Raw genomic sequence first — 27,543 nt, forward strand, 5'->3', positions numbered from 1 at the left:
AAGAAGCCACTTAGTGTAAGGGATTTGAAGAAAAAATCAAGATGAAAGGAATGAATTTACTTTAGACTTGAAAGAGTTAAAGTCATAAGAAGGAAGAAAACAATGAGATGGAAGAGAGTTCCAATGTCTGGCAGTTCAAAAGAAAAAAAACTATTTCCTTATTTGTTGAAGCACAACAATATTTGGATGAAGATGCTGTGAGTTTCAAGTCAGGCAAGATGGCACAAAGTGATCTGGAACTATGAGAGAAAGTTCATCAGAGCACTTTCTGTGGTAATAACAATTGAAAAGACAAAGACTGATGACTTATGCTCCATAGGGAAGTGAACAGATTAATTGTAGGTTGACCCACACATAGAAGCTGTTGCCAATAAAGCAGTGCAGTGTTGTTTCTCCCTTGTTCCAATAACTCGGTGAACAATACCAGTTGAATTCCACCAAACAACGTAGCAAAAAGCTTCTTTTGATGCAACTCTGCTGTAGGTGTTAGAGTATTTCATTTCTGGTAGCCACTGCTTCTTGCATTTCTTTTTAACATAGATTAATCCATTTCCTTGTGCTTGGTCACAATTCATCTAAGAAGTGCTTTTTCCCAAAAAGTTGCATATTATTAAATGCAAAGCTTTATTCTCAAAGAACAGTTTATGAGATGTCAAAGTCCTTTCTCTTAATACATTGTTCTTATTTCTTTCACTTAATCATGAAGATGGACCAAGGTTTATTAATTTTCCAGGAGAACTTACCAATACTTAGAAACAGGTTCTCTTCAATTGCTGATTTCACTGCGTCATTCTCATGAACAATTTGATCTTTATCAGTATTAACCAGAGGGATTAAAATTAACATTCTTAAACTTGTTAAAACACTTCTGGCATCTTCAAACACTCCAGCATGGTTATGTAATAAATGTGCTTTCCAACCACATAGTTTTGGGTTTGATCTGACTGCATAGCACTTTGAACAAGTATTTTCTACTGCAGCCCTGGGCCAACCAAAGCCTTGTGAATGGATTTGGTTGACAGAAACTGAAAGAAGCCCATCATATGCTTTAAGTGTCCCCATCATGCAAAGAACATCTTTCATTTGCAATCTTCCCTGAAAATATGTCTGGTTATAGAGAAATATTATCTTGCCTGGAAACAGGTTAGAGTTGGCAACAGGAAGAGCCTCATACTATAGGAAATCCACCTCAACAAAATCCATCTGACCCATGCAAGCATGGAAACCTGGACGTTAAAATAACAATGATGATTTATGTCAGGATATACAGTGCATATGTTTTTCACTGCACATATTACATTGTTACCTGTATGAAATTTGTAAAGCAAGCAGTGTTGATAGTGATACTTTTCAAAGTCCTTGCCATCCATGAATTGTCTAAAAAGAAAACGTGGGTTATCAAATTCAAATGTTAACTTCAGCTAAACAAGATCAATGATTGGACTGACCTTAAAGATTAGTAATATATTAGTAACATGACTTCAGATCATTTGCTTGAAACTGTGGCATTACTTTTTGGTATTCCTAACATGCATATATATATATACACACACACACAATATGGATACACAAGTAACCAAATGGTAAAAAGATTTACTACAAAACCATGAGATCCTGAGTTCGATATCACTGTGTGACATGTTGGGCAAGGGTCTTTACCATAGCTTCAGATTGACCCAAGATTTGTAAGTGAAATTTAATGGTACAGCTTTCTACACTAATTCATTATCATCATCGTTTAACATCCACTTTCCATACTGGCATGGGTTGGATGGTCTGACTGAGGGTTGGCAAGCTAGAAGGCTGCACCAGGCTCCAATCTGATCTGGATGCCCTTCCTAATGCCAACCATTCTGAGAGTGTAGTGGGTGCTTTTTACGTGCCACTGGCATGAGGGCCAATCAGGCAGTACTGGCATTGACCACACTCGAATAGTGCTTTTTAAGTGCCACCGGCACGGGACCAGTCAGGTGGCACTCTCATCAGCCACAACAATGACTTCACTTGGCTCAAAAGGTCTTCACAAGGGCAGTTTATTGCCCAATGATTGAAAGGTACTCCTAAATGGGCCGGTTATGCTGCACTGGCATAGGCCACAGTTACAGTCTCGCTTGGCTTGCTGGGTCTTCTCAAGCACAGCATATCTCCAAAGGTCTCGGTCACTTGTCATTGCCTTCATGAGGCCCAACATTCAAAAGTCAAGCTTCACCTTCGAACGTTGGGTGCCTATGAAATACTCACCTATGCTGCTTGTTAATTCAATTAGCAGGTCATTCAGTTGATTGAAGAACTAGATGCTCATACTTTGTCCATCATGTATGCTTATACACACATAACAAACATTCTTATCCAACTACTTGTAAAGGACCTTCTTGATTTAACATCCCAGAAAATTACTCCAATCTCTGACTTGCAGACATGCCATGTTTTCTCTCTGACTCTTCTACACCTATTTCAGTGGCCTCTGCTGCTTGAGGCTGGTTGGTTTTGTACAACCTCTACTCATGTACTTGAAACTCACTTATCTTTTCTCCTCCTATTGTCCGTATTATTTCCCCCTCAGACCTCACGCTAACTATTCTATTCTGATCTAATTTTGGAACTCACTCACTCTCTCTCTCTCTCAGTGGGAACAAATTTGGCAATTTTTGGCAAAATATGTACTCTTTTACCAAGTTATAACAAAAAGTTAGTGAGATATTTAAAATATTTACAGTTGGATAGATAGACAAGTATAACAAAATAATTTGATAAAAAATGTGAATTTTTAATTATTTTCTGAGATTTTACAAAAACAACAAAAATATTTTTTAATTTTACGTATATATATATATATATTTGTCCCACGGCCGTCAGCTGTTCAAGAGAAACAAATTGTATCAATCCCACTGGTTTTGGATGCCCTGCAAAGTCAAGTAAAAATATGATTGTTCTTTCTCTTAAAATATGTGGCCTTCTTGCCTCTAGAGATCAGTATTGGTTAATGTCACATAAAAATAAGACAGTCATGTAATCATTACTTTTATTTAATTAATTAATTTTTTTAAAAACTTTCTGCAGTAAATATGGTTTAGTCATTTAAAAATCAGATCACTGATCAGAGAGATTGATAGTGCCTATCCTGTCACCTTCTGTGCTGTGACCAGAGTCTAGATACTTAAAATTATGGCTTCCTATACTGATATCTCTATTAACTGGATTTAGTCCTACTGGCATTAAGAGAGTGTAACTCTAAGCTCTACTGGTAGCAGAATGCAAATCCAGCATTACTCTTTTACTTGTTTCAGTCATTTGACTGTGGCCATGCAGGAGCACTGCCTTTAGTCGATCAAATCGACTAGTACTTGTTTTATCGGTCTCTTTTGCTGAACCGCTAAGTTAGAGGACGTAAACACACCAGCATCGGTTGTCAAGCGAAGTTGGGGGGACAAGCATACACACACACACACATATATACGACGGGCTTCTTTCAGTTTCCGTGTACCAAATCCACTCACAAGGCTTTGAGCGGCCTGAGGCTATAGTAGAAGACACTTGCCCTAGGTACCACGCAGTGGGACTGAACCCGGAACCATGTGGTTCGTAAGCAAGCTACTTACCACACAGCCACTCCTACACCTATAAATTATCAAAACACTTGTTGATAGTAAGGGCATGTCCATAACAATGTACACATACAGACAGAGAGTGGGGAGAAATAGAGGGATATTACAATTTATTAATTGAATGTGATTGACCTAAACACACTTTCACCTCAGACACATAAAGAGAAATATGCTCATACACATTGGTAAAGAGAGTGTGAGAGAATGAGAGAAACATCTAAAACGTCTAATGTCAAATAAGTCAGCATCAAACCAGTGACACCAAAACAGCTGTGTCAAAATGTCTCGTACACTAGAGATAGATGGAATGTATCCATAAATTTCCGCTTTGGTTTTGTATCCACCAATGAAATGTTTCCAAGCCCTTGTGAGAAGCCTAGTGTATAGCTCCTTCTTCATAGTCCATGTTATGGTGAATGCTACATTTTACATAAGTAATACATAGCATTTCAACATTAATAAGAGTAACACCATATTTTACTAATGTGTTTATAACTTGTTTGCTTTTGTTTTGACAGGGCAAAGGAATAAAGAATGAAAACATGTTAGTTGAGGACGCAACAGTAACTAGAGTGAGTTGATTGGAAACTAATTTATTTGATTTCTTTTTTACATATTTACTTATTCACCAAATGTTTGTAGAAAGCTATGTTATATAAATTATTTGGAAGTGTTATCCTGTTTTTTTTTTCTTTCATTTATATTCTTACATATTTTATTTAAAATTAAATGCTTAGCTATTGTTAATTGCTTAGCAATTTATGGGTTTTTTTTTTTTTTTTTAGATATTAGTATTATTATGGCAGCATGCTGGCAGAATCAGACAAAATGCTTGGCAGTATTTCTTTTGGCTCTTTAAATTTTAGGTTCAAATCCTTTCAAGGACAACTGTATTTTTCATCTTTTTGGGGTGATAAAATAAAATACCAGTCAAGTACAGGGGATGACGTAATCAACTATCTCCATCACCCCTCAAAATTGCCGGCCTTGTGCCAAAATCTGAAACGATTACTACAATTCTTAAGGTGGCAAACTGGCAGAAATTGTTGGAGCAACAGACAAAATGTTTAATGAAATTTCTTTCAGCTCTTTATATTTTGAGTTCAAATACTGCTGAGGTTGACTTTGTATTTCATTCTTTTGGTGTCAATAATACAAAGTGCCAGTGAAATACTGGAGTAAATATAACCAACTAAACTCCTCCCTCTGAAATTTCTGGCCTTGTACCAAAATTTGTAACAATTGTTGTTATTATTATTTTTCTCTTGAGTACTTTCTACTTAGCAGCCAAACACTTAGCTGTAAAGTAGGCCTGGTACCTGTTCTCAGACAAGCAGAGTGAGGCAAAAAGAATTATATAATTTGTTTTAGTTGCGACATATTCATCGTGGTAATATTTGAACACATAGCCATGATGTTAGCAACAATGAATTGACAAAATCATATGTGCATCAGACGAAATGCCTAGAAGTATTTACTCTGGCTTCTTGCATAACTGAATTCAAATTCCTTTGAACTCAGCTTTGCCTTTCGTCCTTCCCTGGTGCTTGTGGGGTTTTGGATCAATCAATAACACACCAGTCTTTGGCAGTGGACCAGCAGAATTGTTAGTAACAGGCTGAATGCCTTGCTATATTTGAGGTGGCGAGCTGGCAGAAACGTTAGCATGCCGGGCGAAATGCTTAGTGGTATTTCGTCTGTCGCTACGTTCTGAGTTCAAATTCCACCGAGGTCGACTTTGCCTTTCATCCTTTCAGAGTCGATAAATAAAGCACCAGTTTCGCACTGGGGGTCGATGTAATCGACTTAATCTGTTTGTCTGTCCTTGTTTGTCCCCTCTGTTTAGTTCCTTGTGGGCAGTAAAGAAATATATATTTGTTGATTCTGTGTTCAGAGGCAATGCCATATTTGTTGGCTCTTTGTGTGGTTTGAGTCTACTATATTTGATGACTCTTTGTGTTCGAGTGTATGCTGTATTTATTAAGTCTTTGTGGTCTGAGTCAATGTTGCATTTGTTGGCTCTTTGTGATCTGAGTCAGCGCTATGTTTACTGTCTCTTTGTGTTTGAGACCATGCTGTATTTGTTGACTTTGTAGTCTGAGTCAAATCTCACTGGGACTTACTTGGATAATGGACTTAATTTAATGTCAACAGTATCTGGTCACTGAGTACCTTTAGTCTATCATAAGCATTTGGACCAGGTTTATAGTTTGAGGATAGCTTCCTCCCTTCGGTCTTCAGAACCTATTCCCTTTAATACTGCCTATTATTAAAGGGCACAGTTAATGCTCTTCCTCCTGACTAAAATGATGGTGGTGGGGTTTGTATTATAATGGTGACACATAAAAGGCTACCGGTACACTCTGTGGAATGGTTAGTGTTAGGCAGAGCATCCAGCTGTAGAATCCAAGCTAAAATACATTGGAGCCTGGTGCAGCCCTCCAGCTTAGCAGTTCCAATCAAACTATCTAACCCATTCCAGCATGGAAAATGGACACTAAATGATGATGATGATGGGCATTGGTCCTTCTCTAGAAAGCAAAAGCAAAACAGAAAGTCAGTGAGAGAGAATTTCAATAACAGATAAGGGTTACTATATAAAAACATGTTTAAACATTTGTGATTTCAGCACACCTTTTGAACTAAATAGATTTCAGTTAAAACAGTAAATGTCTCTGGTGAAATTATTATTGTATTTCAAAAAATTAGAGAGTAATGCCATCTGGATACTTCAGTTTCTTTCTTTTTTTTTTTTCAGAAACAATTAAATTCTCTAAACAAAATCACCAGCAACATCATTGACATCATCAATTCTGCTCGAGAAGAATGGGAAAGCGAAGCAAGTAAGTATGGGAGGTATTATATGAGTATGAGTATGAGCTGGAGAAAAATTATTTAAAACTAACAACTGCAACAAAACTTATGAAATTTAATTGATATTTATGTGCAGGGATGGGATGGCTGTGTGGTTAAGAAGCTCACTTTACAAACCACATGGTTTCAGGTTCAGTTCTGCTACACACCACTTACTTTGTAGCCTTAAACCAATCAGTGATCAAATGTTTGTGTTCACATAAGCTCAATTCCTCTATCATATTGACATTACTTGTAGAAGTGCACCATGTGCTACATGTCAGATGACGAAATGCTTGCAGAGCAATGTGAAATGAAGTGTTTTGGTCAAGAATATAATGCAACACCTGATCTAGGTATCAAAACCACAATCTCACAATCATGAGTGCAACTCCCTAACCACTAAGCCATATCTTTTCATACACACACATATATTCAATTTTATTTTCCAATCAATATAGTTATCAATGCAGAAAAAATGTAGTAAAATTGGCTTTTCTCCTGGCTTTGCACATTAAAAAGGGAGATTAGTTATCATAGGTAATGATAATGTTCCCAGATTTGATATGTTTTACCAACAACCTGGTAATTTTTCTCGAGCACCACGAACTCATCAACAGCCAAGATCTGAACTGATAAGATACAGGCCAGTAGCATTGGACTACCAGCTATCATATCTATTTGGGTCATATTGATAAGGTACCTCTGACACATATATTGCTGTCGTCTACTGGAAATGAATTTTTCTTACCTTTTGGACTTCAGATCAGAAATCGGCACAGCCACAGACATCTTCAATGGCAGATACCAATACTCTAATTCAGGCCATCACTATTGGAAAAGGTCTCAAACAACCGACACCTCGACGTTCTGAGAATTCTCATCAGAATAACAACATTAATACTCAGCCACAGACTCAGAAGCCACCAGGTAAGTTATCTCACATTTTCATTCATTTTACATTTCTTTTAACCTCTTAAATACATGTTGTGTTATGTATTGTTATATAAGCGCAGGCTGTGTGATTAAGAACTTTGCTTCCCAACAACAGTTTGGGGTTCAGTCCCACTATGTAGCACCTTAGGCATGTGTCTTCTATTATAACCTTGGACCAACCTTAGCCTTGAGATTTGGTTGCTGGAAACTGAAAGAAGCTTGTCATGCATGCGAGCTCTCTTGTTTTGACATCATGTGAATGTGTAAATGAATGTCAGTAATTTCTAAACACACGTCAAGCCATGAGGAAATATTACCTTGATTGGAAACAGATGGGTGCTGGCAACAGGAAGGGTATCTGTCTGTAGAAAATCTGCCTCCATAAACTCCGACCAACCCATGCAAGCATGGCAAAGCTGACATTAAAATGATGATGGTGATCTTTCAGTATACAGAGCCACAGGTCATAATGTCAACAAGGAATGTGAACATTATGACCATTTTGCTCAAGTGGTGATTTGCTTGGAAGGTCAGCTTTCATGCATCACATGCACACCACAAGCTACCTGCAGTTTCACTCTACCAAATTCACTCATGTTTTTGCCTGACCAGGGCTGTAGTAGAAGATACACTGCCAAGGTGCTATGCAGTGAAACAAAACTAAAACCATGTGATTGTGAAAGTAGCCAAATTAAACCATATTGTCTTAAAAATACACCTTCAATGATGTCTAGAAAAGGCAGGATAATCGCAATTGGAGAGCTTTTGATTATAGACCTGCTTGTTCCAGGTTCCCCAGGGACTAAGTAGCAACATATTGATGTATTTTCTATCGCAAACAAGCCAACATCAAAATAAAGGTGGAATCTGTTGTCAGTTAAGTTAGTCTTAAAAAGGTTCAGCAAAGCATAACATGATTGATTTTTTCATATTTATGGTCATAATCTGTGTTCTTAAAAACTACCCTTTAATTTTTATATATTTCCAGCTTCCACCAATATTTCTAAAGCTCCAAGCACTATCAAGACTAACATCAAAGCAGCCTCCAGTCATCCTTACCAGCGTTCCTGAGGTAGTATTTGAAACTGTGTGCAAAGAAAAAAAACGCACATCTATATCTCAACAGATATTACTACAGTATTTCTGACTGCTAACTTAATGAAGGTAACAGAAAAGAGGATCTATATCAAAAACCTACTGCACAGTGCAACAAACTTATTTTTACTTAAATTATTGATTCATTTTGTTCCTTCTCTAAACTTTTTAAAATTCATTTTGGGGAAAACAATCTCTCCTTGAATATTTTGTAAACATTTTTTTTGTTTTTAATTCAATAAATTTAGCATTTTTTTTTAACTGATGTTTCTATTATTTTGGAAAATGTTGAACAAGCACAGGTGTGGCTGTGTGATAAGAAGCTTGCTTTCCAACCACATGGTTCCAGGTTCAGTCCCACTGCAGCTTTGCCTTGTGAGTGAATTTGGTAGATAGAAACTGAAAGAAGCCCATCATATATTTATATACACACACACACACACACACACATATATCTATGTGTTAGTGTCTATGTTTGTTCCCTGTCACTGCTTGACAAATGATGTTGGTGTGTTTACATCCTCATAACTTAGTGGTTCGGCAAAAGAGACTGATAGAATAAGTACCAGGCTTCTCAAAATAAGGGAAAATAAGTGCTGATGTCGATTTATTTGACTAAAAATTCTTCAAGGTAGTGCCCCAGCATGGCCACAGTCTAATGACTAAAACAAGTAAAAGACAGAGCGGACATGGATCTACAAGAGACACTAATGCCATTTCAGGTCTACAGCAGAATTTATCAACACCTCACATACTGTCTGCTACCTCAGTACCAGTTGCTTCTCAAGGTATACTACCCTTCATGATACTGTTAAATGTGGTTTGGCAGCACCTGGTATTCTATTTCAAAACATATCATTATCATCATCCTTTAACATCTGTTTTCTATACTGACATGGGCCTAGTGGTTTGACAGCTGGCAAGCCAGAGGGTTGCACCAGGCTCCAGTTGCCTGTTTTGGCATGGTTTCTATGGATGGATTCCCTTCCTAACATCAACCATTTTACAAGAGTGTAGTGGGTACGTTTTACAAAGTTTTTTTCTCCATGTATTCTCAAAAGCACCACCCATTTAGTCAAGGGGATTTCTGCCATTTTGTCTTTGCAGTGGCGGGTAGTCTTCTTTTTTAGAAATTACTTGTAATTACTAGGGGTATCCAACTGCAGAAAGCATGCCAAAACTGACATAGGAATTTGATGCAGTCCTACTGCTCATCAGATCTTGTCAGACCATCCAATCCATGCCAGCATGGAAAACGGACTTTTAATGATGTGTTTGTGTCTTTCCATCTGTCTTGACATTGTTTACAAGCTTGACATGTAAAATAATGTCACTAGTTTTTGCAGTTTTATTGTTTATATTTGTTGCTAATGCATGTCAGGCTGCTGGGACGTTCATCATGCAAAAGATGAGGGAAATAAGCACTTTAATTGGAAACAAAGTTGGCAGCAGGAAAGGGATGAAACCTAAGGAGACAACCTCAACATTTTGTCCAGAAAAGATAGAAGAATGTAATGAAATTATAAAATGTTTTAATTTCATAAAAATATAGGCTAGAACAGGGAACTGCAAAAGTTTTTTAAGGCTGTTCAAGTAGAATACAATTTATTGTACCATTGTGAAATTTACTTGTTATGGTGCCTCTATGAGCTGAAAAATGAAGTGATGTTAAAAGATTTTCTTGTAATGGAATCAGAGGACCAAGAATGTTTATGTGATTGGCATTTTTGTTCAATATCACTGACCAAATAAATTATCAAAGTCTGAAATTATAAAGGTTGAATTAGTTCCTTACCTCCCTCTTTTACTGCAACGTTTTAACATTCCATGCCAGGAATCTCTGTTCCCTATTAGCTTTCTGAATTTGGCCTTCAATTTTATGTTGTGTGTCACCAGAGTCATTGGGTGGCCTTTGTCCTGTATTAGGGTGTTGAAGCCTCCAAATTATAACACCTGATATGGTTTGTTGGTCAGCATAATAAAAGCGGCCAGCAAAACCCTTTCCTGCATTACCAACAAAGCAGAGGCAGATCGAATATGTCCTTTAACTCTTTAGCATTTAAACCAGTCTTATCAGGCCCAAATATTATACCTGTTTTATATTCAAACTGGCCTGATCTGGTCTCTCACATTTACCCTACAATATTATTCTAAAAATAAACACATTATTGAAGCTTCAAAGCTACAAGATGATGCATGACTAATTCAAAAGGATGTGAATAAATAAACTTTACACTTGACAAAGTAATCTGAATGCTAAAGGATATTAATCTCTTCTTTTGTCTTGTGCTCAGCAATAAGATGTTTTGAGCCCTTATGAAAAGCTTAGTGTCTATATCAACAAGGGGATCTTGAAGCTCCTTTATACACCAGGTTTAAGCTCCATAGTGAAGAATACTCTCAGCAACCTCCCAGACTAGCCTTTGTTGACTCCGAAATACCCGACTGCCAAATGTTAAGTGTATCACAAGCATTCCAAGCTTGTCTTTCTTACAGACAGCAAAACAGATTCCAAAATGTCACTGACTTGAGTTGCATGCCATCACTGAAACAAATTGGTTGGTGGCTTTCATCCTCATTCATAGTTATGCACACAGTTTTTTTCTTTACACTGAGAAGCAAGGCCTAAGCAGATAGCATTTTCAAGGAATGTTAGCAAGTCTTGCACATTGATCAGTTGATTAGCTGTGAGGGTAAGAACATTAGCACAGTCCAATGTCAGACAAGTACATGAAGACTTCCTAACACAATAGTAAAAAAAGGTATATTTTCCAACCTTTGGGCCTCTCATTACTTGGTATACGGTCACTATGTTCAATACTCCTCCCTCAGTTGTGTCCGCACTGCTGCTGCTGGTGCCACATGAAAAGCACCCAGTACACTCTGTAAAATGGTTGGCATTAGGAAGGTCATCCAGTTATAGAAATCATGCCAAAGTAAACATTGGGGTTTGATATAGTCCTCTGGTTTGTAAGGTTCTGTCAAACTATCCAACTTATACCAGCATAGAAAACAGACTATGATGACAGCAATTGCAAAATCTAAAAAGTTATGAGCTTGAATTAAGAAACAGGTGAAACTCCTGATTCTTTGTAACTGAAATTTACAAATGAATAATACTTTAACATTCAATTTTAATAGCTGTGGGTATTAAAAAATACCCACATTTGCAGTATCACTCATTGAAAATTGCACCAGATGTTTTACCAATATTACCTAAGTGAACAGTTTTCCTCAAAATTAAATTCAGACAAAATTTATGGATAATCTTGCAACCAAACAATGAATTTCATCAACAGTTCCGTCTAACATTTCTGATTTTCTACATGATTTTAGTTGTCAGGATTTAAAAAATGACCTGCCATGCAGAAAACAATACTGAAGAGTTTTTTAATCCTCTATGCTCCAAACAGTTCAAGAACATCTGTTGAACTGTATAAATCTCTTTATTTTATAATGGAACTGCAAGTTTACAGGTCATTATTGTGATTGTTTAATCAGACATAGGTCCAATTGAACATTAACCCTTTCAATACCAACCCGGCTGAAACCGCCTCCGGCTCTGTAGTATAAATGTCTTGTTTTCATAAGTTTTGAATTAAAATCTTCCACCAAACCGTAGTCACAATTTATGTTCCTTACACCAGCTTAATGATAACTAAGTTATTTTACTAAATTCTTTATTAATTTAAAATTAATTGAAAGAAACACAAAGCATCTCAAAATAAATACGGTAACGAAAGGGTTAAGTTGTAATCAAAGATGCTCCAGCTACAATTATCTCATCCTTCCATATACTCTTTTTACTCTTTTACTTGTTTCAGTCATTTGACTGCGGCCATGCTGGAGCACCGCCTTTAATCGAGCAACTCGACCCCGGGACTTATTCTTTCTGTAAGTCCAGTACTTATTCTATCGGTCTCTTTTTGCCGAACCGCTAAGTAACGGGGACATAAACACACCAGCATCGGTTGTCAAGCAATGCTAGGGGGACAAACAGACACACAAACGCGTATATGTATATATACACACACATATACGACGGGCTTCTTTCAGTTTCCGTCTACCAAATCCACTCACAAGGCTTTGGTCGGCCCGAGGCTATAGCAGAAGACACTTGCCCAAGGTGCCACGCAGTGGGACTGAACCCAGAACCATGTGGTTGGTAAACAAGCTACTTACCACACAGCCACTCCTGCGCCTTATATATCTAAGAATACATTAACCAGTTGTTGTTTTTATTTTTTCAAGTTTTATAATGTAGATGTGGCTGTTATTCTTAGCAATCTGGACAACCTCATGGAGGCACCCTCTATGTTTATAGTTATTGACAATGATATGACCAGGCAACGACTCACCACCATTGCCACCCACTTTTAGTATAAGACATGTCCTATGTACTCCAGTAGCTTTAATCTCGTGATAGTTGCAGATGTAGCTGTGATAGAGAAGCTTGCTTTCCAACACTCTACAGCAGCAGCTTGACCATGTGTATGTGTGTGTACCCATGTCTTGACATCATATGACAGCTGTAAATGAGTAGCATGTCTACAATGAATAACATCTGAACATGGGAAACAATACAATCCTTGGGAGTAAGTGAAGGTTGGCAACAAGAAGGGCATCCAGCTGTAGAAAATCTGCCTCAATAAATTCCATAAGACCCATGCAAGCATTGAAAAGTGCACGCTAAATTATGATAATGATAACAGCTTCTCTCTACCATGAGATTAAAACTAGCAGACAATGAAATTAGTCATCATCAACATTAATGTCATAAAACTTTATTCTTCTTTAACATGTTTCAATTGCATGAAAATAAAAGTATAAAAATAAAGAATGAAAACACAAGACATTTGTATATGAGAAGGGGGGCATTTATTGGCCTGAAAAAGGAAAGGTGATTTGACATTTTTAACAGTGATTATTAATCTACTAAAACTTCAAGTGAAAGCTTTTGCTTTTCTTTTCTTTTTTCTTCCTTCCTATGAAAAAATTGTCAAGAATATTATAAAGAAAAATATACAAAAAAAAAACAAAAAATAAAACTAAGAAATATCTGAGGCTTCGATGGAAGCCAATACATCTAGATGACGGCTGGAGCTCAGCAAGGTCAACTATGCAGCAAAGGCGGCACAACTAGCCATGCCATGTGTGCAGGCCCCATTAGCCATCTACATTACAAACTGGGTCTCAGTTGTCAAACCAATAACTAAATCTATAGTTACAGCAAATCATCTGTGAAAATCCTTAAATCTTTTTAAACTTTAAAAAAGAATTATACTGGATTATCTTGTCATGGTGGGTTAAGCAGAGCAGACTTAGTTGGAATATTTACACAGATTGCATCATGATGCATGGGGTTGTTTTGTTTTGTTTGATTCTTTTTTAGTTATGGTGGTGAATTCGTCCCTAAAGGAACATTATTATAGGATCAACAAAACATGAGGTAAATTGGTCTGAACTCAACCAATCAAAAGACCACTGACTTTTATAAAAGAATTAACCAGATTGAGTTGTATGGAGTGGGTTGTTGTTATTACATCAGCCACAGCTGAACTGATAATTCTGTTAGACAACCCTAGAGTAACCTAGACAGTCAGTCACTCCACAATCCCATCAAACAAACGGCAGTATTAAACTCAACAACATGAGTTGAGAAAGGATGTTCAGAAATCATTGCCTTAACCGAACTAGAAGACTACACTAATATCCTTAGCACATTCAAGGAGATTTACTATCAAGATTATAATTATGAAAATCATCAGAGAGTATTAAAAAAAAATGCACACAGTACATAACATACTATCCTTTCACACCAGTGTGAAAGGGTTAAATTTCAGTTAATTTCAACCAGGAAACATAAAGCTGCTTGAATGGGGGAGAATGAGGAGTAATGTTATACACTGGTCTGATCTTCACTGAGGCCCAATTTCTTTCTTTTATAGGGGGGAGTGGGGGGAAATAGGAAATCAGCTAATCTACTACACATCACAACAAACAGAAAAAAGTTCATGCCTTAATGAATTAGGCCACACATTATTTGAATTTTATTTCTATTTGTTACATATTCTTTTTTTTTTCTTTTCTTTTTTTTATGGATACCATAACAAACAGACACCAAGTCCCTTAGCCTTCCATATTTTTAGAACAGGTTAAAGACAGATTTTGATTCAGAAATGTAACAAAACAGAACAAAATTATTTTTAAAAAATGGGGAGTAGGGGTGGGATGGAATTCAGTCTAGAACCCAATGAAAAAAATATTTCAACAGTCTGGGTAAACTGAATTAAAGTCTTCTGTTTATGTAATTTTTTGTATTTTTTTAAAATCTGCCTTCTAAAAATTACTTGACAACCACAGCAATCATCAGACATGAAGAATTAAGTCAGAGTAAAATAGTGGTGTTTTGTTGTTTTTTAAACTGTTATTTAGTCACAAGTTAGCTCTAATCAAGCAGACCTGCAGTCAAAGGTGTTCCAGCCATGGCCATAACACCTTTTGTCTTGAACTACATTATCCAATGTCTCTTTTCTTTTATCTAAGACAATGTGGTATGATTTGGCTGCTATTTCTTGCAGATCAAGTGACCATGTAGAGGATCCTTTATTGAATAGGCAACCACTTTATGAAATGGCAAATCATCTGTGTGTGTGTGAGAGAGAGAGAGAGAGCACATATCTCTGAACATCTTACAAGCATTTAGCCTGTTACAAATCATGGCTAATTTTCTCTCAGATATCAGGCAATGGAGCTATCAAAAAAAATTTTGCATGGTCAAAACTTTTGTTAAATTTGTCCAAAAAAAAAAAAAAATAAATAAATAAAAATAAAACCTTAATGTTGTTTAAAATTGAAAATTAATAATGACTAAAAGCCATTTGATCCTGTTTTTCCCCAGCAGAAATAAAATTTAAGACAATTCTACTTGGCACAAAAGATATTGCATAAAATACCTTTCATAATATTTCGTTTTGGGATTTGGTTTGCAAGATTCTTTATATGATTTCATGTGTTGAAGCATATTCTGTTTTGTCTGGGGAGAGTCATTTTCTTTTTGTGCCTTATAATGTAACACACTCACCCTAAAATTTTCACTTTTTTCTTATTTTTATTCTCTTAAAATTTTTGTTGCATCTTGCAACCTTTTCAATAGTTTTGAGAGTCAAAACTATTGAAAAGGTTGCAAGACGCAACGAAAATTTTAGGAGAATAAAAATAAGAAAAAAGTTGAAATTTTACTGGTGAGTGTTATATTATAAGGCACAAAAAGAAAATGACTCTCTCCAGACACAACCTTTCATAATGTCGTGAAAGTATCGGACTGATCAGGAATAGTTTTATGAGTTTGTTCATGAAGAAAGATCAATGATAAAATGTAGCAATATGAAAAACACTTGGCTAAGTTTAAAACTAACAAGATGATATTGAAATTCAATGTCTATCTGCATAGACACACTTAGATATACTTTCTCGATTAATGAAGCTAGGTTATTTCTATCATTGTAAGAACATATATTAAAGACTCCGCCGGTTACAACGACGAGGGTCCCAGCTGATACGATCAACGGAACAGCTTGCTCGTGAAATTAACGTGCAAATGGCTGAGCATTCCACAGACACGTGTACCCTTAACGTAGTTCTCGGGGATAATCAGCATGACACAGAGAGTGACAAGGCTGACCCTTTGAAATACAAGTACAACTCATTTTTGCCAGCTGAGTGGACTGGAGCAACATGAAATAAAGTGTCTTGCTCAAGGACACAACGCGTCGCCGGGAATCGAACTCACAACCTTACGATCATGAGCCGAATGCCCTAACCACTAAGCCACGCGCCCTCACATATATAAGGAACAAATCATACACAAAAACTTGGCAAATCTCTCTTAATAACTTTGAGCCAATGCCTAGTAGGTATTTTTGAAACTATCAATTACTAAAATAAACTAAAGTGAAAGAGTGTTTCTTTTTTGCTTTGTATTTTTTTACAATGAAAATTGTTCATAAAAAAAGAAATGTAAAAAGAAAAATTTAACTTACAAAGTAGAGTTTAAGATACATAGAGTCACAAAACAGATACAAGAATATCATGCTAATTACTACAACCATAATTTTAGGATGTGTTAGGGGCAATGTTTAGAACTGGAATAACCATTCTTTATTTCTCTCTTACTATACTTAATGGTTCCCTTGAGCTTGAGAAAACAATGTGTGTGTGTGTGTATATATATATATATATAATTATAATAATAAACCTTGTGAACCAAAAGAAGTTTTTTGATTTTTTTTTTTAATTTAAGATGTCATAGAAATATGACTGCAATTAAAGGATTCCAATGTTTGAAAATGAGGTAGGGAAAAAATAGGACAAAAGAAACAAAAATGAATTAGAAGATAAGAAATTAATGTTTCTAAAGCAATAATATAAATATTGCTAAAAGACAGTGTAAAATGCTGCCACTTAAAGAGGGAGTGATTAAGGAAACAAGCCCATATATAATAATAATAAAATGAAAGTTTTTGCTCTATTTTGTTGAACCACTCAACAAAAAGATAGGGGAAGGTGTAAATAAATATCTAAAAAAAAATAAAGACTCCCAGCAATAACATATTGGTGTTTCAGTCCACAAACACACACACACGTGTGTGTATATATATATGTATGTATGTATGTATACACACATACGTATGTCATAAATGAACTATAGACCAACCTACACATTGTTGGGTGGACGGAATTTAATAGCAGATACAAAATAAATAATTTCTTTTTTTTTTTCTTTCTTCTACTTTCTTACACTGTCATCCTTAACTCCAAAATCAATACTGATCCCTAACATGGAGGCACACAAGGATATATTGTAGGAATGATGTTGAAAATTATCAGAGATGGTGGAAGCCTAGCCAAATTAGCTTACCCCAACATCATTAACCATCTATGTGTTTCTTAAGAATAGAATTTTCTTTATGTAGATATAAAGCTTGAGATTCATAATTAGAACACTTGTGAAGTTGTGACAATCATGCTGATTATTCTTTACACAGGCATGAAACCTGAAATTGTTAATTTTCAAAAGGACAAAGAGTGTTTAAACATTGCTCATAATGAGCTTAATTATCAATGATAAATTTTTTTTACATCAGCACTATGCTGTAAGACATTATTTCTCAACTAGAGATCTCTGAAATGCAGGTATTCTTACAGAAATGCATTTGTAAGTCAATTTCAGTGGTTAATTCTTTAGACATAATTATATCATGCAAACAACATTATTCTCTAAGATATATTTGTAGGTAGTAAGAAATCCTATGGCAAAAATAACTTCATAGGGAATTGTAAAGGAACTTGGTCTAAGCAAGTACTTAAGACAAAATTTCTTAAACCGTTTTTGTGGCCACTGATGGATTAAGCACAACTGAATCTTTCAAAAGCAGTTTTATGATTTGCTTAGTCTCTTATGAAATTTAACTCCAAGATAGAGAAGAAAAAAATCGATAAAATCATCACCACCACCATCATTTTATGCCCACTTTCCACTTTCTTGCTGACACAGGTTGGACAGTTTGATAGGATCAAATAGGTCAGAGAGCCACAACTTGCTGCTATATATATAAATTTTATTTAGGGGTCCCCCAAGAGGAACAAAAAGTTGCAAACTGCTTCTTCAAGGCTACAATTTTCAGAGGGAGAAGGGGAGTGAGATGAGATTTTTTTTTCAATATGCAAACTAAAACAATTCAAATTGGACCATAAACTCAGTTTGTTGGCACTATACTCACTGCATTTGCCACTCACATTGTAATGATGTGGTTCGACCAGGCACTGATGTGATAAAAGGCAATGTCAAACCAGGCAGGATCTAAACTCACTGTAAAACTTAACACACACACAGAGTCAAATTTTGTTAATTAATTTGACTGGTCCGAGTGTATTGCCGAGACTATTTTTGCTCAGCTCCATTACTCACACAAAGGTTGGACATGTGAGGGGATGGGGGTGAAACTATGTATAATAAATTGTAGTCTGCAGTGATAACAACAAAATATATTAACAGATACAAGGCCACAAATTTGTAGAAGGTTATAAATTAAGCAGATTGACCCTTGTACACATTTGATTTTCACTTCATTTCAACAACCCCAGTGGGTTGTGAGTTGAATGTAGAGAGATGAATCTATAGTAACAACTGGCACAAAGTTAAACATTTGTAAGTGGGAGAGTATAATCAATATCACTGAAAGCAAACTAAAGCTGGTGGGATTTGAACTAAGCATGTAATAGATCATAATACTGCATAGTGATTTTATCCTATCACTTCACCCTTTTCTGCTATTCCAAGTAATAAAATAATGGTTTTTAACATAGGTACACAGCCTGAAATTCAAGACCCCATTATTTGACTGATACTTTATTTTCTCAACAACTGCCAGAAGGACAAAAGGCAAACCTGATTTTGCGAGATTTCAACTTAGAATATAAGACCCAAAAGAAATAGTGGAAGGCATTTTTGACCAATACGTATTTATAATAATAACAATGCCATGTCTTTTTGAGCCAGGCTTTTCCTTTTCAAATATTATCGGACAGCAAAATGTAAATAAATTTCCAAAATTAAAACTAAAGCACTGTTTAACCAGAGCTGCTACTATTCATAGGATGCTAACAGAGGCTGTTGAAAAAAAGATGTTAATACAAGAGAAATCAAGAGAGACTGAATACAGGACCGACATAGAACTACTTGGTTAGCAAACCTGCAAATGAGAAAAATTATGCTTCTTCATAAAATACTGACTTCACAACACCTTCTTCAGAGAGATAATAAAATTGTAAAGGCTAGTCAACTAGATAGAATTATATATATAAAACTTTATCAAACTTCTAATGTTTCATAAAATTTAACTAAATATGCAATTTATGAAATTTAAAAATTTTCTAACAAGTAAAAATTTTCAAAGACGGAATTATGGAATAAATATATGAATATAAACATTTAACCGAATGAATATTAAGTACTTGACAACAGAAGCAGAAAAAAGCTTTTATACACATGCATACACATATAGGTAAACCAAAATTTGATTTATTTACAGGTAAGCTTTCACTTCACTGTTACTCAGAGATTCATTGCTAATAATGAGGAAAACTTAAATGTAATGATTGAGTAAAACCTCAGCTTTTCTTGTTTGTATATGCACAATGGAGATCCATAACTTCAAAATAACTATACAGAAATATATAGAAACATATATATGTGTGTGTGTGTGTGTAAGAGAGCACAAACAAAAAAATTAAAACAGGTCACTAGCAAGAACTAATTTAACTACCACTTTTCCAACAAGCTTTTATTTTCTCATCCACCACTACTACCAAGCAATACCCATATACTGAAATATTTCTTGATTTCTAATTTATGACACTAAATGGATAAGAGATGCTACTGTTTGTTTACTGTTGCTTCTTCCTTTTTGAATTAAAGATGCTAGTCAGTTTTGCCCATACCAGAATTTGAACTCAGCTCTTTAGTTTTGTATTTGAAATTAGAAAAAAAAATTACATTAAATCAGAAAGAAATATACAATTGCAAGTCCCTATCTTCCTCAGGCTACTTGGCACACATTCCACATTTAGAAAAGAATGTGTATGCATGTATGTGTTCATGTATATGTAGCTAGAAATGAATGTTAAGAAATTTTGACTGAGTTTAATATTTATGCACTGACTTGACACAGCAACTGGATGGTCAAATACTGCACAGCCAACAGTCACTAGTGACACACAGCAGGCAGACAATGCTCAGTGTCCAAAGACACTTCTTTCTTGTCTCAAGAAGAATTTCTTTATAAAGCATAAGAATCAATAATATCTAAATTAATCCCACCCACTGTCTTTATTTTTTTTAAATATATTTATCTGGGAAACATAACATCTAAATCAACCCACCAACCAACCAGTCAATCTTCATTTATTTCATGCAGTCAAAGAGTAACCATTCCTGTTGACTTCAGAGCAGGCTCTCAACCAAGTTACATATATCAAATGAAAAGATCTTAAAGCTCAGCACACCAAACCAACTGAAACAACTCGTAAATTTCTCAGGGCTCACATTGCATCCCAGTTGGGCAGATTGAGAAAGAACGAATCAAGGGTTTTGGCTATAGAGCATACATAGCACAGCACTGATGACAGAATACAACATGTTTACTCTTCAGACAGCCAGGTTGGCATATCTACCAACTAACTGAAGCCAGCTGTGGCTCAGTGTAGTAATACAAAAGATCAACGCAGTCTGTTATATTGTTATACAATGTTATTTCCTTCAATTATTCTCATCAGTTTGTCCGTTAGCACCAAACATAAACCAAACCCCATCACAGAGGAATTTGTTGCTATTTTTCATTTTAATTCTAAATACATAATAATAAGTAGTAACATCAATAATTATTATTACTATTACTGTAACACAATAATAAGGATTTCCTTCATTAGCATAAGAAAAAATTTAGAGGAATGTAGCTAACTGAATCATCATCCAATATATAACAATAATAATAATAATAATAAATCTCTGAGTAAGGTATAAACAGTAGCTGCACGACATTGTGAAGTATATTTACCACTTAAATGTAGCTAACCCTTAAGTGTGGATGCTACTGTAGCTCGTAGTAGCATCCACCCAGCATCCACCCTTAAGGGTTAGCCACATTTAAGTGGTAAATATACTTCACAAATGATAATAATCCTTTCTATTATAGGCACAAGGCCTGAAATTTGGTGGGATGGGTTAAGTCAATTACATCAACCCCAGTACTCAAATGGTGCTTATTTCATCAACCTCAAAAGGATGAATGGCAAAGTCAACCGTAGCAGAACGTAAAGATGGATGAAATGCCACAAAGCATTTTGCCAGATCGCCACCTTAATAACAATAATAATAATACTTTTCTAATCTTGATAAAAGGCCAGCAATTTTGAGAAGAGTGGGCAAGTCAATTACATTAACCTCAGTAATTGATTGACATTTTATTTTAACAGCCCCAAAAGGAGGAATGGCAATGCCAATCTTGGTGGGATTCAACTTCTAAAATAAAGGAATTATCTTGAGAGGTTATAAAAATACTAAATATCAAAACTTTTGACCAATTTCACTTATTTTATTCCTTTTAGTTATTTTCAATTTTTTTCTATCATTTCTTTTAAAAGTTTTCTTTCCAGGTTAAAAAAAAAAGTAACACTAAGTATAGAAAAATGTTAATCCTTTAGTTCCTTGTATCAACTCAAAACTGATTTTAAAAAAATAAAATAAAAATTTGAGACATACACACACATTTATATATACATACATCTATCTATACATAAATATAGAAATTATGTGTTTTATGTATTTATATATAAACACACACACACACATTATATATATATGGGCCAAAAGTCATGCAACTGACACAGTTGACATCATCATCATCGTTTAGCATCCGCTTTCCATGCTAGCATGGGCTGGACCATATTTATATTTTGTTATTATTATTTGTTTTGTTCATTATCATTTTATTTTATTCAATTTCAGAAAAATCGTTTTTGAAATGTGCAATATAAATATGACTTATCTTGGTGCACGACTTTTGGCCCATCTTGTATCTTATATACACACACACAAAGTAAATATTTGGTGCGTAACTAACACACACAGAGTAAATATTTGGTGCGTAACTAAACGCACGCACACAGTGAGTCTAAGCCAGTAGCATATTAGAAAAATAACAACACACATACACAAATAATCCAATGGTTTTGAGGAGAGATGAGGGTTTTAGTTTCCAAGACACAAGATTTCGTAAGTAACACTGCAATGAAGTAAGGATCATCATAACCGGCATTATAAGAAACATAACAAACAAAGAAATAAACAAACACATTTGAATTTGATGCAGTTAATCTTTTCAAAGCAGACAATCAATTGATGTTTGCTACTTTGAGGGAACGTGGAGTATTATTTTTAATGTATGAATTATGAATATAAAGAGGATGAGAAAAAAAAAAAGGCTGCTACAACAAAAGCTAGAGACAGAAACAAAGGTATGTGAGTGTGTGTACTATTAAGTAATGCCTTCTTAGATATATTTGCCTTCATTGTATATATATATATTCAAATATATATCATATATAGATCTCACTGCATACACTACTAAAAGTAGTTTTGCAGGTCAGCTGACTGAAGGAAGTTAAGCTGAGTTACTCAACTATATTTATGTTTATACAAAGTTGTAGTTTTACATTACTATACAATTTCTCACCAGGTATAATTATTTGACTATATATATATATATATATATATATATATATATATATATATATATATACACACACACACACACAGAAAGAGAGAAATAAAGGAGGGAGGATATGGCAGTCTGCATATACTTTTCCATGGCAGTACAAAATAAATAAAATGGATTTTAGGATAAGAACCAACATGTTCTTTTGTTCTGTCAAATCTAGCATAATAACAATGAAAATAATAATGGTTTCAAACTTCGGCACAAGGCCAGCAATTTGGGGGCAGGGGTAGGTCGATTACATCGACCCCAGGACTCAACCGGTACTTATTTTATTGACCTAAAAGGATGAAAGTGAAGTCGACATTGGTGGAATTTGAACTCAGATCGTAAAGACAGGCAAAATGCTGCCAAGCATCTTACCAGGCTTACTAACGATTCTGCCAGCTTATTTTAGTAATAATAACAACAAACTAAAATGCTCAGAACCCCTTAAAAAATTCTGAGTATGATACAAATATATGTGCATTATAAATATAAGTATGTATGCATGCATGTATGTATATATATATCTTTATATACATACACATAACAATACACATATGTCTGTGTCTATGTGTGCGCGTGTGTGATGTTATACCTGAATCTAAAATGTCAACATTTGTTTCTTTAATTTCCTTGGGGGAAAAAAGCCCTTTGACTATAACTTGCTGCTTGCTGATAAGAAATCCTTCAATCTGCTATATATTCTTCTTTGACTTTACTTTCTTGTTGCCTTTTTTATTTAATGAGGGAGGTGGTTTTTTCCGCTTTTTTTTAAACCTTGGTTGTTGTCTTTTTCTTTTCAGTAAAAGTCTGGCTGGAAAACTTTTTTGTTTCCAAACAATAATGTCTTCAATGTGTCTATGTATGGATGTGGTATTTTGGGAAAGAAAAAGAGACAGAGATTATGTTTGCATGTGTGTGTGTGTGTGTGTGAGAGAGAGAGAGAGAAAGATACTTTTCTCAAATTCTTTTAAATGATGTGTGTGGTGTATGTTCACATGAATTTGTGATATACCTGAAATAAGCTTGGATATATCCACTGCTACTTCCATTCGTTGCAGCAGGCCCAGGCCCACATAAATTTGCATTTACAGTCAAAAAGAGAGTAAAAGGAGGAGGAGGCAGAAACTGTGCCTTTTTCTTTAGTTCATGGTTTGATTGAAGGGTGATGTGTAAAAAAAAAAGGAACAGAATAAAATGGATCTGTCACAAAATCCTTATAGTGTCTGAATCCATGTAAAAGAAAGAGGGAGTAGGTGTGATTTGGAAGGGAGGAAATGGAAAGAGGTTCTGGGGCAGGGCAGGCAAGAAAGAGTACTAGAGCAGAGTACTAGACAGCTTCAGACTTGCGGTAGTTATTAGCGGGGGTGACAACATTACCAGGCATTACATAGTCACCTATCATGAACTGGTTACTAACAGGATAATGACTTGTACCTCCAGTGATGACATTCTATGAAAGAAAGAAAGAAAGAGAGAGAAACGTAAAAAAATTTTAGTTAGAAAGTGCAATCAAGACACAACAAACATTAACTAATAGTTTTTTGTTTTTTTTTTTTGTTTTTTGAAAAAAAAAAAATCTAAATTACTTAAATATATTTAAAATTCATTAGAAATTCTGTGTCAAGTCTTTAACCCTTTAGCATTCAGATTACTATTCTATCAAATGTAATGCTTATTTATTCACAGTTTTGAATCAGTCATGCATAATCTCATAGACTCAAGATTTTGATGATATGATTGCTTTGTTTTATTTTTAGAATGACACTGCAGGGTAGGTACGAGAGGTTAGGTCATACCGATTTAAATGCTAAAAGGCTAATAGTTTCGTGACAAGATTTCTAATGGTATATGTCCGTAAGTTTTGACTGGAGATATTTAGTAAATTTATTAGTGTTTTTAATGAACTGTGATGATGGGAAAGCAGTAAATTTATACATGAACACTTTAAAACAAGAGGTTCTGTATCAGAACTGGGGTCAATCTCAGGCTGATCAATATCAAAAGGGTTAATTTCTTGTTTGCTTTTTCTTTCTTTTTTTTGCTCCCCTCCAAAAATGTTGCACAAATCACATTAGGAACAACTGATTATTGTTCGTGTATTTTGATAAGGTTTATTGGTCTTCTGTAGGTTCATATGACAAACACAGAGACAGAATGAGAGGAAGAACAATCCCTCATTTTAACTTCTGTTCTGCCCTGTTTGTGGAAATTAGGTGAGAAATCCCAGTCAATATTTGCACCACAGCCGACACAAAAATGTACTTCAGACATCGGCTCTCATGCCATTCAGTGTGTGCACACGCATGTGCATGTTCAGGAATGCAAGTATATGTAAATATATTTCAATGCAAAACTTAGAAAACTAAATTTAATGAATTCTCTCTTACACAGCCATGAAACCTGTGGATTTTTTTTTTTTTTTAATGAAGAGGGAAAAATTCCAACAAAGAACATGAGAGCAGTTTTTTTGTTGTTTTTTTTTTTAAATTCAGCTTGATACACAATCCAGAGTTTGTTAGTGGGTTATATAGTTCTAAATGTATAATGAGACTCACTGTATTCAATGATACCCAACAGTTGCAGAAGGTTTTCAGTTGTATTTTGTCAACAGTGCTATGCAGTTTCTCTGATCTTAACTATACCTAAGTACCATACAAGTAATGGAAGCACTGAAAAACTGATGAGTGTTCTATTAGCTTACATTACCAAATTGAAATCCACCAATGAGAGACTGTGTTCCACTAGCCATGCTCTAGATATACCACACAAGCTGAAATCTGTTTATATGTACTATATGAATATGTATGGATATATGTATGGATGATGGGTGGTTCACGATAAGTTCCTTTCACAACCACACGGTCCCAGGTTTGGTTCCACTACACGGTATCTTGGGTAAATGCCTTTAGCATATCCTCAAGCTGACCCAAGCCTTGTTAGTGAAATTAAATGAAAACTATACAGAAACCTGATAGATGGAATGAGCTTTGTCATTCAAAGATCCAGCATTATCAAACTGTGCTACACTGATTCTACTTCTGAAGTACATTAAAGTACATGTACCTGTAAAATACTCAGCCACCTCTCATACTAAATCATTAATTAGTTCATTCAACTGATCAAACAATTAGATGCTCAGATGTCAAAACTGAGTCCATCATAAAATGACCATATTACATTAAATGAGAATGTGGGTAAACAAAAAGACAAAGCAAATTAAGGAATATTAGGTGGTTAATCAGTTGCTTTTTTTTTTGTTTTGTTTTTTATACATTTGTGCATTTATTCCTCACTTCTCTGGAAACCTGTCATCACCATTTAACAACCACTTCTCCATGTCTGTTTGGATCAGATAGAATTTGTTGAGGAAGATTTTCTACAGCTAAATGCTTTTCAAGTCACTATCCCTCACCTGTTTACCAAGCATTGTAATATTTCCTGTGGCCAGACATTTTTCACGCTTGTTTACAACCACCACTTACGTCAAGAGACAGGTGCACATACACACATATAAAATGGGCTCATTTTAATTTCTGTCTACCAGATCCACTCACAAAGACACTTGCTCAAGGTGCTGTACAGTGAGACTAAACCAAAGCCCAAATGTTTGAGAAGCAAGCTTCTCAACTACCCAGCCAGGCTAGCACCTTGTATATCTACACCGTTGTATTCTTGCATAAGCTTAATTTTTCTTCCAAAAACTAATCAAAATCTGAAGTTGAAGTTAACTAATAATATAAGTCAGGCGCACACACACACACACAGTCTAGGCAAGTACAAGACTGCAGAAACTCAAGCTGTAAAACTGTAGTGATACAAAAAACGTGAGTCATCTTACTCAACTATCAATTTTGCCTTTGGTGGAATTTACTTAAATCAATAGGCTGTTGATATACTGGTTAACAAATGATTGGTGTAATATATCCCATAATGCCACAGATCAATATATAACTATAGACAAGCCTGGCATAGTCAACAATTGCTATGATTAAGCACCAAATGATCAACATCAAAGTGCAGTGCTGAGCTGAAATGCTATCAGTGGAATAGCTACAAAAGGCATTAACTATATTGATTTCAAATTTTTGTACAAGACCAGCAACTTCCAGGAAGTGGATAAGTCAATTACATTGACCCCCAGTACTCAACTGGTACTCATTTTATTGACTTCAAAAGGATGAAAGACAAGATCAACCTCGGCAGCATTTGAATTTAGAACATAAAAACAGATAAAATTCCACAAAGCATTTTACCTGGCATGCTAATGGTTCTGCCAGCTCACCGCCTTAGCACTATATTAAAATCTATAAAATCAATATGCTTCTTCCTCCACCTTTCCATTTATAGAGGAATCTGATTGGGGAAAATTCGAATAATTAACAATTACACTTGCAAAATGTGGAGGCGCAATGGCCTAGTGGTTAGGATCGCGGTTTCGATTCCCAGACCGGGCATTGTGAGTGTTTATTGAGCGAAAACACCTAAAAGCTCCACGAGGCTCCGGCAGGGGGTGGTGATCCCTGCTGTACTCTTTCACCACTCTTTCTTCTGTTGGCCTGCTCGCTTAGCCAGCGGGGTGGCGTCATTCGAAGGCTAAAACAATGCGAACGCATTGTGACCAGCAATGTGTAACAACATCTGATGGTCTGGTCGGTCACGTGATCACTTGCAAAATAGTGAAACTGATGTACTCACTGTGGGATCTGAAAAGACTTTAAAATATAGTAAAA

The 27,543-nt window shown here is 35.4% G+C and overlaps 2 protein-coding genes and 2 long non-coding RNA genes across 7 annotated transcripts in view; 1 reads left to right on the forward strand and 3 right to left on the reverse strand.

Moving 5' to 3' along the window:
* Window positions 1–8,581, forward strand: part of LOC115219877 (mediator of RNA polymerase II transcription subunit 8) — a 28,156-nt gene extending 19,575 nt beyond the window's left edge. For both annotated transcript variants that reach the window (XM_029790176.2, XM_029790177.2), the window contains 4 exons: window positions 4,124–4,177; window positions 6,364–6,448; window positions 7,224–7,388; window positions 8,383–8,581. In XM_029790176.2, coding sequence (XP_029646036.1) covers window positions 4,124–4,177; window positions 6,364–6,448; window positions 7,224–7,388; window positions 8,383–8,465 — 387 coding nt within the window. In that variant the 3' untranslated portion in view covers window positions 8,466–8,581. The remainder of the gene's footprint in view (window positions 1–4,123; window positions 4,178–6,363; window positions 6,449–7,223; window positions 7,389–8,382) is intronic.
* LOC118766252 lies at window positions 2,099–3,362 on the reverse strand. Its single transcript, XR_005002168.1, has 3 exons — window positions 3,021–3,362; window positions 2,821–2,961; window positions 2,099–2,622 (listed from the first exon to the last, which is right to left on the reverse strand). It is a non-coding gene; the product is annotated as an uncharacterized LOC118766252 (long non-coding RNA).
* Window positions 8,582–13,348: 4,767 nt separating the features above from the next.
* LOC118766251 lies at window positions 13,349–16,131 on the reverse strand. The gene is made up of 2 exons (XR_005002166.1): window positions 15,787–16,131; window positions 13,349–15,445 (listed from the first exon to the last, which is right to left on the reverse strand). It is a non-coding gene; the product is annotated as an uncharacterized LOC118766251 (long non-coding RNA).
* Window positions 16,132–23,575: 7,444 nt separating this feature from the next.
* The window catches only part of LOC115220002 (histone-arginine methyltransferase CARM1), a 100,620-nt gene continuing 96,652 nt past the window's right edge, over window positions 23,576–27,543 (reverse strand). The window contains exon 14 of one of the 3 annotated variants that reach the window (XM_029790303.2): window positions 23,576–24,263. In XM_029790303.2, coding sequence (XP_029646163.1) covers window positions 24,141–24,263 — 123 coding nt within the window. In that variant the 3' untranslated portion in view covers window positions 23,576–24,140. The remainder of the gene's footprint in view (window positions 24,264–27,543) is intronic. The other 2 variants (XM_029790306.2, XR_003882402.2) reach the window with 2 other exon arrangements.

The sequence above is a fragment of the Octopus sinensis genome, linkage group LG15 (assembly GCF_006345805.1).
Source record: "Octopus sinensis linkage group LG15, ASM634580v1, whole genome shotgun sequence".
Taxonomy (NCBI): Eukaryota; Metazoa; Mollusca; class Cephalopoda; order Octopoda; family Octopodidae; genus Octopus; species Octopus sinensis.